The sequence below is a fragment of the Chenopodium quinoa genome, unplaced genomic scaffold (assembly GCF_001683475.1).
Source record: "Chenopodium quinoa cultivar QQ74 unplaced genomic scaffold, ASM168347v1, whole genome shotgun sequence".
Taxonomy (NCBI): Eukaryota; Viridiplantae; Streptophyta; class Magnoliopsida; order Caryophyllales; family Amaranthaceae; genus Chenopodium; species Chenopodium quinoa.
The window spans coordinates 225,892-237,802 of record NW_018743503.1 but is presented as its reverse complement, the minus strand read 5'-3'; the positions used below and the strand labels follow the sequence as shown (position 1 = coordinate 237,802).

The window sequence follows — 11,911 nt, the reverse complement described above, 5'->3', positions numbered from 1 at the left end:
GAGAATTATTCATTAGTTAGACACATAAACAAAGTTTCATTTATAAAAAACATAATATTAAAAATTAAATTATAGAAAAATCTGAAGAAAAAAAATAAAATAAAATAAATTCATGAACATGAAGAACATTAGAAGAGAAAGAGAAAAACCAACAAAAAAAAATCAGCAAAAAAAAATGAGAGGAGAAAGAATGGGGTGGTTGGGAATTTGGGTTAATTAATTGTGCCTTGAAAATAAAAATCAAATTTGAAATTAAGTTTGAAATTTTATTTGAAATTTGAGTGAAATGTTTTAAAATAGATTTTTTTGGGCCCCAAAGCAAACACCTATTACAAACTGCCACATCATTGGTTTATACCTGACCCACATAAACCAAGTTTATGGGTAGCCTTTGCCATCTATAAGGGATGGAGGGGTAGTAATGAAAATCCAAGTTAAACATGCGAAATACTAATATTTTTGGGAACAGTCAGTGAGATTGCTGCCTCCATGTATCTACATCCAGATGAACTCCTTTCTCGTGAAAGTGGTGTACTACTGCACGCATATAACTTAGGACATCCTTTGTCCCACAGAATACTTCTTTTTCTTGCATTAACTTGTACTTTTACCACCAGCTTCACCTCTACATTTAGACTGGTCATATTTTGGAGTCCATGTTCTAATTACATTACCGTGTGTTGAAAAATTGTGATGTAATAAGGAAGTGACTTATAAAATATAAAAATAAAATAAAAATAAAAAGTAAAAGATAAGTGCAACCCTAGCCTTAAAAATTGCATACATCATTCTATGATAAGGAAACATAAAAATAATTAAAGATTTTCTGTCACCATTTTACACTTTCCACAATTCTCAAAATTTTCAACTCTACACACCAAGCAATCGGTAAATGCTACCTTAGTCAGGCAGACACATCTCACAAGACTGTCAAGCTGACTACACAACTCAACAAAGGGAAAACGTAAGGAAATCCCCTAATCCTAAACACATGTAAATGAGTTGCTAGTTGTAACCTTAGTCGCAAGGTGAGTTCCTCGCCTTCTACACACCAAGCTTGATTAGCTACATTGATCTTATGATCTATTATAAGAATGTATAATGCTCAGTATTGCGATATTTGAATGCTAACATTAATTAATCAATGCTTTCTGAATGATATGAGAAGCAACATATTTAAGCAACAGCAACAGTCAAGTTTCACTTCACACTTAACACTTAACTCATTGATAGTCCTTAAAGGGCTCAAACAAAGCAATTACACTAACATACCCCTGATTTAAAATACATCTGATTGCACTAAACAATATGGAAATTTAATATAGCCAGAAGATTAGGGGTTCCCAAATGTAGTCTCAGTCAAAGTGTAGATTTAGTCCATTTTACAAATAACCCACCAACACTAATACAACTACTATCAATTATCCTGACTCGCTTGACATCCCATTTTCTGCATCTGTTTTTTTACGCCCTATTGTCTCTTCAACTTCCCCAAACTGGAAGTCGGGCATCATTGCTTCCTCTCATAATATATAAGATTAAAATCCCCTTCCACACTAAATTACTAATAGGGTCGGTATCTTCTAGTCCTATCATTTCCACTTCCATTACCCCTCCCCTGGGGCCCACCTGATCCATTGGACCGGTCATTCCTACGGGGCCGCACTGGTGCAGCCATCTGCATTCCCGGCTGCTGCCTGCAGGTTATTTAACAGATTAGAGATGAAAATGAGCAACCGATATGCAGTTTTGGATTTTTATAAAATCTTAATAATAATGTCAACTTACAAGACGTAGCCGATTCGGCCATCAGGTAGAACCATAGGAACCATTTGCATGCCAGCTGGCATCGGCCCCCTCCCATATATCATTGGCTGTAATTATGTTCAAATTCACAAGATAAGAGAATGTAATTTTAGTGGAGAAAATGAAGTAAAGTTCTTAACATACCTGTTGGTATCCACCAGCAACACCATATCCAGCCCCCACTGAACCATATGGATTTCCAGCAAAACCATAAGCTTGTGGAGGAAGATAGTTTGAACCAGCAGTAAAGGAAGCTGCTGCTTCAGACTTCTTATCTGTCTGTGGCTTGGCCATAGTAACTTCTAACGCCTGACCTGTAGTAAGCAAAACAATCATATTAGAGTCTGTTAATAAAACAGTAAAAAATTAAAGAAATAATGGTTGTATAAAAAGCAGCACAAGGTAATACAAAATTTTTTGGATCAAAGTTCTATCAAAGGCATCAAAGCGAAAGAGACGTCAAAAATTCAGATATAAACAATAATGAACTGATTAACACAAGGGCTTGTAGTTGTATTTTTCCCATAATAAGAAATGTTAGCAAAGAAAAGCAAAATTTCCTTTGCTGTCTTGATAGTCAAAATGGTGAAGTATGTCAGAGGTAGAGTGTAAAAAATGCCAAGTAGCGATCTTAGGTGTCACTTGGATACAATTTACAAAATATCCACTATGTATCTGAGTCTTCCATCCCTTTCATGATTAATCCCACCCAAATAAAAACTGGCAATAGAAAACTCAAGCATCTATTTCATTTATAATAAATTCAGAAATCAAAAGTCAAGACTAAAACATTACCATCTATCTCATACTTTTCTGTGTCTTTGACAGCTTTTAGAGCACTAGACCTTTCACCAAAATGGATAAACCCAAAACTCCCTTTGCCTTGTCCCCCTTTAGCAGGAGGCAACACAACCTTCGTGACTTCTCCATGGCGCTGAAAAATTTCTTTCAGTTGTTCAGGGGTTGCACTCTCTGGAATATTTTTTACATAGAGTGCCTTGACCTGAAAATTCAAAAACAAAGTCAACCTGAATTCTTAATATTGTATTAGTGGCTCAATAAAGATTTAACTTTCAATCTTATATACCCAAATAAAAAAAAATAAAAAATAAATAAATAAATTAGGAGTTACTACTAACACAAAAACATATAGAAATCTGTCAATGTTTGATTGGGCAATTGCAATAAGCCATTGCCAAAACAAACAAATGAATTGCCCAATCAACAAATGAAGTCGATACTATCCATTAATAGCAGGATATTGGAAACAGGGATTTCTCTGCTTGTCCATAACAAGATTCTCCTACAAACTAGATCTAAAATTGAAGGGGGGAACAATAATGAACATTCATTAATGATTGCGTACTAAACAGTTTATGTTGTTATTTTGCAGTTAATCTCAAGGAAGAACCAACTAGATCAGGTGCATCACAATGTCATCATTAGGCCAGCAAAATGCCATAACGCAACTAATCTCATACAAAGTTGAAGTCTTGTATACTCAGTCTCATATTGAGAACACGTTTTCATCAGAATTATGAGGAGGCAAATCGATTTTAATCTGATTCAATAACTAAACTACATCTCACTGGCATCACTGGATAGTCCCAAAAAATACAACTTGCAAGTTGCAGCATATAGAAGATAGAAAAATTCCATCAAGAACGATACAATCTCTATCAATGTCAGAAGTCAGATCAACTCTTTAACAAGCACAACATAGATACACTTTTCCGAAAGGGTTACTTGAGGCAATCTCTATCAATGTCAGAAGTCACCATTTGATCAGAGTTTCAAGAACCACCTGCTCAACTTTTTATTAAGCACAACATAGATACACTTTTCCGAAAGGGTTACTTGAGTTTCCCAATTAAAACCGTCTTACTAAGAATTCCAAGGCCAATGTATAGTTCCTCTTAGCAACTCTTTCTTAATTTCTTTACTCATCAAAGTCAAAACGAATACATTTATTATGTCTTTTTCAAGCAAAAAGAAAAAAATATTTCTATAGTATATAACCATTATAATGTTAAGGAAAATTTGTCAAACCTTTTAAAAGTCAGATTTTGTGAGATAACAGCCTTTTAAAAATTCTCTAAATTTTGGCAAGATGAAACCTTAACTGCTATTCCAGCCACTGGCAGACATTTCCCGGCATTGACTGGGGGATACATCTCACATGACCTTTTTCCTTTTCCCTCCCTTTTCTTCTCGACTTACTTCCAAATCATCCCACTTCTCTCTTTCTCTCTCCATTTGCGATACTCTTCATCGTTCTTGATTGAATTTGAATATCAAGTGTTTCCCAATATAATTCCCTCTCTATTTATTTGTAATTTTTTGGATTTAATTCTGAATTTTAAAATTAGGGTTTTCCCAAATTCCCTATCTTCACATCTTCACCCCTCTCGAATGGAAGTGAAAAGGACAAGCATAAGAAAATGGGCAGGCACAGATGAATGATGTATTATCTACAATTGTGTTGCCAATGGTGAAAATGAGTAGGTATGGAGATAGTGTGAACTTAAATGGGGTTTGAAAAAAAGTTGGGCACCTTGGTGAAACAAAGGTGTTATAGGAGGTGACTTTAAGGGAAGTACCAGGAAAGGGGGGGGGGGGAGAAGAGGTAAGAAAAAGACGATATATAACTAAAAGAAGCAGTGCAAGATCTGCATGCCCAATCTTCAGAAAACGTCAGTCAATCTTAAGCTGTGCGCCTAACAATACAACACCATGTGATACATACCCTGTACAATGGAAAACACGTAAAAAAATTTGAAATTGAAAACCCTTGGTTCATGCCCACAATATTTAGTCTAAAGTTTGCATGAGCAACATAGGTCTATGGGAACTATAACAGTATAACTTGGCATGCTTATTGAGACTTTAAGGTAGATTTCTGTAGTATACTAGCATCTTACCTTGAAATTTTGTTTCTATTAGAATTTTAAAAATTAAAAAAAAAAAAAAAAAAAAAAAAAAAAAAAAAAAAAAACTAGCTTCAAAAGTCGATGCATTACTACAATAAGCCCAATGAGTATCATATTTGCTTGCAATTTAAATGTAAATGAGCAAACTATATAACAAATTTTAAAGATAATTCCAATTTTGCATAATTTCTTGGAGCATGTATGAGGAACAAGAAAAAGGTCAACTACACATGGGTTTGGCAAAATCCATTCAACTTACATAAAATAATCCAGCTTTGTTTCCAATTTCTTGCTCTCCATTCATTGGGTTCTCAGGATTGGGTCATTAGCTAAAGTTCATGCTTCAAATTAACATAGAAGGCTATTATTAAAGTTGTTGAGGTAGAAATTTAATATTGACTACCTGGGAAGCAGCAGCAGAGTCAGGAGCACTCTTCGGATCAGCCCAGGTGACAGTTAGGGTGTTCCCTTCAAGCTTAAAACTTCCGCTAGACATTTTCTGTCTAGCATAATCAGCACAGGCATTGTTGTAATACTCAATAAAGGCAAAGCCACGGTTACGGCCAGGATTTAAACCATCCTGTCATGGGCAGAGGAAACACTGTTAAGAGAAACAGAAACAGACCATACTACTTTACAATCACATATTCACATAGACTTATAATGTAATATAGTCCACCTGCTTAAGGTCAATTATCTCTGCCCCTGGACCAACTTCATGTATCATTTGTTTGAACTGATCCTCTGACCAACTTTTAGGGATGTTACCAATAAATAACCTGTGCTTTGCATCAGACAATGAACACCTGACCGTTTTTCCCTGCAGTGATGAAGCAACGACATGAAAATTAGCAATCTCATAAGCCAAACTCAAATGAAAGCATGAAAGAAGGGAAAGCAAAGAAGTTCAACCATGAAAAGATATGAAATTACCTTAAATTCTTTGTTCTTCAACTCTTCTATTGCCTTCTGGGCATCTTCCTTTGTTTTGAATGCTACAAAGGCATATCCCTTAAATTCACCAGTATCCTTATTTTTTATTAATTTTACCTGCAAGTCACCCAATAGTATGAATCTATGGAACAAGAGGAAAAAAAAAGTGGGGGCGGGAGACAAGGGTTAAAGTATATGCTTCCTCCGTTTTTTATAGAGGAAAAAAAAAGTGGGGGTCGGAGACAAGGGTTAAAATATATGCTTCCTCCGTTTTTTATACTTGCAACAATTCGACTTTTACGCTATTCATATGTTTCCCTTTGACTAGCTTTGATGATTTATAATTAAGTGGGATCTTGTTAGATTCGACTCGATTTATACTATTTTACTATCATATGTTTATAATTTTACATATTGGTAATTAAAGACATTAACGATTGAAATAATAGATCGGCAAGCATGAAAAGAGAAATGTTATAAAAAAAACATAAGCAGGAATATATATGGAGATATGGTGCTGACCTCAAAAATTTCACCAAAAGGCTCACAAAGATCTCTTAAATCTTCTTCAGTAACATCCTTGGGAAGCCCACCAATAAAAACCTCAGCTCCATAAGGAGGAAGAGAAAGAAGCTCAGCGTGCTTCTCTTTGTCCTCTTCACTGATTGAAGATGGATATTTCTCCTCATCTTCCCCATGTTCATCACCAATGGGACTTTGATCAGGTCCCGATGATTGCTCTTTTCCACTACCATCAGTTCTCAATTCCTCATCCTGCTCCTCAGCCTTATCATCACCAATTCCTTCCTCTGCCTCATCCTCAATGCCATCGACAACATCTTCATCTGTTTCTTCCATGTAATTATCATCATCAAGGTCCACACGCTCATCGATCTCGGAACCCTCAGCCATGACTGGTATATGTAAATCTTTTCTGAGAATAAGCAGATCCTCAATCAACTGAGAACTTTCAGGGAAACCCATGAGGACGCATACAAGCCATCTTTTTTTTAATAAATAATGGAATACAGCGAGAAAGGGGAAGCAAAGATTAATGTAGACAAAAGAGGGTCTTTTTTTTTTTTTTTTGCACTGGATTGATTGTGTTTGATTTTAATGTGTGATTTGGGTTCACCTGATAACCAGGATTGTCAAATTACAAAGCTGGAAAGCCATGTTAGACATTAAATCAAAGGCATCACCCAAGTATTTTTCAGGATTGTTTGTGTTTGATTTTAATGTGACGTCAAGTGGTATCTAAGAACTAGAATATGGCATTTTGAATTGTGTGTGTAGCTACATAGGATTTTGAATGTATTGGATTGAAACATTTCAAAAGAACACTCCCCCTTTCACTGAAATACCAGGATTCAGGAGGTTTCGCCATTAATAGCACCTCCCACATGGATTCTGCGTTATAGTCACCTGCACCTCCATGGTCATATTTACATAACTTCAAATTCAGGATCATATCAGCTCTGCCCATGTACAATGAAAATGAAACCCTGCTATTTTTTAGGATTGCAGGAAACCGAAGAAATGAAACCCTGCTATTGTTTTAGGATTGCAGGAAACCGACGAACTAGACAAGGGATACCTATACCTACTCTATCTTATTAAAACCGCAGCTAATTATATTAACCAAATTATGGTTAACATTGATAAAGATGTTTTCCATCTAATTTTTAGTTTTATGTGTTAAAAAGATGCAAATATATTCCTCAAATGCTTTCAGCTTCTTCCCTCCCCCAATCACCTCCTTCTACCGAAATTAAGGACATCATAGAAATGATTAAAGCCTGATTTTAGCAGGATCAAACTTGATTATCCTTTAATTTTATCATTTTTCTATGTATAAATTCTTCAAAACTATCAAAATATACATGGATAAATTTGATTCAACTATCTCGAAAAAATACATAATTTTAGGGATATTTGATTTGATTCAATTATCTCGAAAAATACATAATTTTAGGGATATTTGATTCAATAATCAACTTAGGCTCATAATTTTCTTTTCTGGTAAAATATCTCTGGTTATGATGTTTCATAATCTTAGAATTTAGAACCGATAGTTGAGATTTTACGAGCCCTAAACTTAATTAAATTAGATTAGATCAAAGATAAACCCTAGATTGTGAAATTGATATGATGATAACAAAATCAAACAACTTACCTCAGAAGCTGCTTCAATGGGGATACAAGTATTAGAAGGCGCCGTGCAATTCAACGGAGGACGTGAACTGCGCTTCAATGGAGAACGTTGAGTTCAATGGATACCTGAGAGAGAGGTAGGGTTGGAGGGCTTGTAGCACTATTAAAAGCCATGACCCGCCACGGTTTTAAATGGGTTAGATCTGTCTAATAAATAAATGGGGCGGATTAAGATGTTCACAAAGTTTAAGAAAATTTATAAGGTAGGGCTCAAAAGAGATTTTTTTTTATTTTATACGGCTACTTCACCAAATGCCACGGATTAATTTCAAAATTCACCAAATGCCACTTAGTTGGCCGTTATTGTGAAATTACCATTTTGCCCTTTAATTGTGTTTCATGGCGCCATAAAGCACACTGACTCTTTGGTTCGACCTATTCAATTTAATGCTCTTCATCAACCTTGTTCTTCCTCAACCTCTCCCCTGTTTTTCGAGGTTTCACCTTCAAACCTTCAAATCTATGAATAAGGAAGAAGCATACTGTAACAGCTGAACGACCTGCGCAACAAGATTCAAGCTTTAGCTGTTGTTGAATATGGGCGAACCAAAAAGCGGTCACAAGTAGTGGAAGAAGTAGAAGGAAATCGCGAGTGCTGAAAATTTTTTTGAGGCCTTGGAGATAGCACGCAATGTAATAATCTCTCTATCGATCTTCATTTTGCGTACTGATTCCGATTTTTTTTGCGAAAATTGAGTTAAGGTTAGGATTTTCTCAAATGATCAGTTTAATGTGCTTATTTGACTTGACCTTTGTGAATTATGGTTTAAAATCATGTTAAAAACCTCATTTGTGGGTATGAATTTGGAAATGTGTGTATTGGTATGTTAGGGTTTGTGTTTTTCACAATATTTGAGTCCTTGAAATGAAATTTTGCGAGTTGATCAGGATATTTGGCTTGGTATGTGTTTGTTGATATGAATGATGTGTGTTGATGTTTAGTAAAGTAATATGTCATTTGTTGTTGATAGGATGAGTATAATGTGGCTTGATGTCCATTACAAAGATCAGGGCTTTAATGTATTGATTGAGGATACTGACAAAACTAGTCTAATGGACTTGTATGAGTTCATGTTTGAGGATTCTGTCAAGCAAAATGTGATCCTCCAAATATTTTAGTTTGTTTGTAATGGACTTGTATGAGTTCATGTTTGAGGATTCTATCAACCAAAATGTGATCCTCCAAATATTTTAGTTTGTCTATACTGCCACCTAGAACTAATAGAAAGTTTGAGTTATGTGGGGATAGTCATATGCTGAAAATATGGGAGTGGAATGAGGGTAGGGAAACAATAGAAGTATTCTTAGAGGATAAGGAAAGTCCTAGTTTGGTGTTTAAGGATGCTGAAGCAAGTTGGCAAAAAAGGGTTAAGGCAATGGTTGAGAAGGCTAGAGTGGATGAGGAAAAGGCCCAGAGGATGGCTAAAGAAGAGGATGCTGAGAGGGAGCTTATGGAACAGCAACGTTTTAAAGTTGTAGTTGAGGTTCCTCTTGTTAATGCTGATGACTCAAATGTTGAGTATGTAAGAGTGTTTCACACTCCAGTAGCTGATGAGGTTTTCCCTAGGGCATCTCAGCATGAGCCTAAACAAAGTACTCAGCCCTTAACTACACCTTGTTCTAGGAAGAAAATGACACCTTGAAAAAGGAAAAGCACACACAAAAAAAAAGGCCAACATAAAAAAAAAGGCAAACTCAAAGATCCCAACCTTCTCCTCAACCACAAACATCCCAACCTTCTCCTCAACCACAAACATCCCAACCTTCTACTGAACCAACACTAGCCTCAGCACCAGTTTCTCCTTAACCACAAACAGCACCAGTGTCATCTCAACCCCAACCACCACCATCTGCAGCTGCAAAAAAGGTAGGTAGATCAAGACTTGAGGGATTTAGGTCAAAAAAGAGTGCTGCAAAAAAGGGATTTAGGGCAAGGTGTTACTTAAAGGAGATCTACTGTTGATTTAAGTGAGGAGGGGTTTGATGAGTCTGGTAGTGATGGTGATAGTGAAGATGATGATTACATACAATCTGGCAATGAAGAAGATGATGATAAGGCGGCAGATATTAGTGACTTCATAGAGGATGAGACAGAAATAGATTGCCTTCATGATGACATTCTTGAAAAGCAATTTCAGGATTACCTTGATGGTAGTTCAACCATGGATAAGACCTATAAGACTGGTAAAATTTGGAGGTCTGAAGAGTTTGGATCCATCATATTAGATCCATGGTTGATATTCGGAGACAGACAATAATTTCTTGATGTGTTCAAAGACTATTGTGTACAGGAAGGATTTGGTGTTTATGTTGAAAAGAGTGACTAAACAAGATTGATAGGAAGGTGTACTATAGAGACATGCAACTGGAGGATTCATGCTTCCACAATGACAGACAAGGTTAGCTGGGCAATCAAGACTTTGATAGGGGAGCATAGAAGTTGTGGTAGGCTGGAGATAAACCCAGTATTAAATTTTAAGTGGCTGTGTAGACATCTGCAATCAGACATTTAAGCCAATACTGACATTCCAATTGAGTCTTTACAGAGACTCTGTATGGAAAGGTTTAGGATTCAAGTCAAGAAAAGGTTGTTGTTCAAGGTTAAGGCAATGTGCAAGGAGATCATTCATGGTGGTTTTGGAGAGGCATACTCACTGTTGCCTAGGTATGTTGAAATGGTGAAAGAGACTAACCCAGGTAGTTATGCTCTTGTGACATGGGGTGAACCTATTGCAAATGAGCCTTCAAGATTCAAGGCTTGTTTTTTTTCTTTTGCTGCCCAAGTTAGGGGATTCTTGAGAGGTTGTAGACCTATTATTGGCATTGATGGAGCCCACCTAAGTGGACATTTCAAGGGAATCTTGTTAACTGCCATTGGGATTGATAGGAACAATGAGATTTTTCTCATTTCCTATGGAGTGGTTGGTTCTGAGAGTATTGACAGCTGGGGTTATTTTCTAAGGACTTTGAAATGCCTTTTTGAGAAGGAAGGGTGCAGGAGAGATGGTTGAACCTTCATCTCTAACAGAATAAAGGTAAGTTACATGGAAACTAGTTTATTACATGTGATTTACTGTTTTGTTTTTTCAAGTCTCAGCCATTAAACTATTTTCTTTGCAGGGTGTTGACACAACAATTTATGAAACATTTCCCAGAGCAACTAGAAGAGTATATTGCCAACACTTGTACATGAAATGCAAGACCAATGGATTCAGTGGTTCAGCCTTTCATAAGCTTTTCTGGATAGCAGCTGATGCATAAAATCAGTATGTATTCAATAAAGCAATGCAGAAGATACATGCGTACAATCCTAATGCTGTTGAATACTTAGAGAGCTGCATTGAGATCTGGTCAAGACATAAGTTTGATCCTGCACTCTGTTGTGATCATAACACAACAAATTTCGTAGAGTCTTTCAACTCATGCACAAAGCCCTACAGATATCTACCTGTTCTAAAACTACTTGAAGGTATTCACTTCCACTCAATAAATGTTGTAACTACTTACATTAACACAAGTGCCCTGTCTTTTTTTTTTTTTAATTTTTTTGCATACTGTTTTGAAGCTATAAGGCAGTGGGGCATGAAGAGGATTGGCTCAAGGTTTGACAAAGCTATAGGCATGGGGGATATGGAGCTGACTGAATATGCAGCCAAGATTCTGCAAACAAGATCAGATGAGTCTATGTTGTGCTATGCAATCCCATGTGGTGGTGATGTGTTTGAGGTGAGAGACCTACATGTGCATTTTCCCATCAAGCTTAACACTGGCACTTGTGGTTGTGGGAAGTGGCAGCATTCAGGAACCCCATGCAAACATACACTAAAGGTGATTTACCACTGAAAGGAATGGTGTCCTTCCAACAAGTGTATTATTCCGGTAAGGGTTCAAACTATTAGAAAGCTAATTCTTCAGTAAGGTCAAGTGATCGGAATGCCTAGGTGGAGGCCTCTTCCGATCAGTAATATTAATATACAATTAATATTATAGCTTAATCTTGACTGAACCCTTCGGGTCGAACCCAATCG

General features: G+C 36.4%; 2 protein-coding genes across 5 annotated transcripts; one reads left to right on the top strand and one right to left on the bottom strand.

The window, feature by feature from the left end:
• Window positions 1-1,161: 1,161 nt before the first annotated feature.
• Window positions 1,162-8,003, bottom strand: LOC110739501 (heterogeneous nuclear ribonucleoprotein Q-like). 4 transcript variants are annotated; one of them, XM_021919945.1, is made up of 9 exons: window positions 7,846-8,003; window positions 6,192-7,100; window positions 5,670-5,786; window positions 5,416-5,556; window positions 5,140-5,316; window positions 2,602-2,809; window positions 1,951-2,120; window positions 1,789-1,874; window positions 1,162-1,697 (listed from the first exon to the last, which is right to left on the bottom strand). In XM_021919945.1, the coding sequence occupies exons 2-9, from the start codon at window positions 6,651-6,653 to the stop codon at window positions 1,565-1,567; spliced, it is 1,494 nt and encodes a 497-aa protein (XP_021775637.1). In that variant the 5' UTR covers window positions 6,654-7,100; window positions 7,846-8,003; the 3' UTR covers window positions 1,162-1,564. The 4 variants fall into 4 exon arrangements, with proteins under 4 accessions (XP_021775637.1, XP_021775638.1, XP_021775640.1 ...); XM_021919946.1 differs by having other exon boundaries at window positions 6,192-7,094; XM_021919948.1 differs by having other exon boundaries at window positions 6,192-6,629.
• A 2,267-nt stretch (window positions 8,004-10,270) lies between these two features.
• LOC110739551 lies at window positions 10,271-11,144 on the top strand. The gene is made up of 3 exons (XM_021920010.1): window positions 10,271-10,348; window positions 10,430-10,889; window positions 10,975-11,144. Exons 1-3 carry the CDS (start codon window positions 10,271-10,273, stop codon window positions 11,142-11,144), a joined length of 708 nt encoding a protein of 235 aa, XP_021775702.1.
• The last annotated feature ends 767 nt before the right edge of the window (window positions 11,145-11,911 follow it).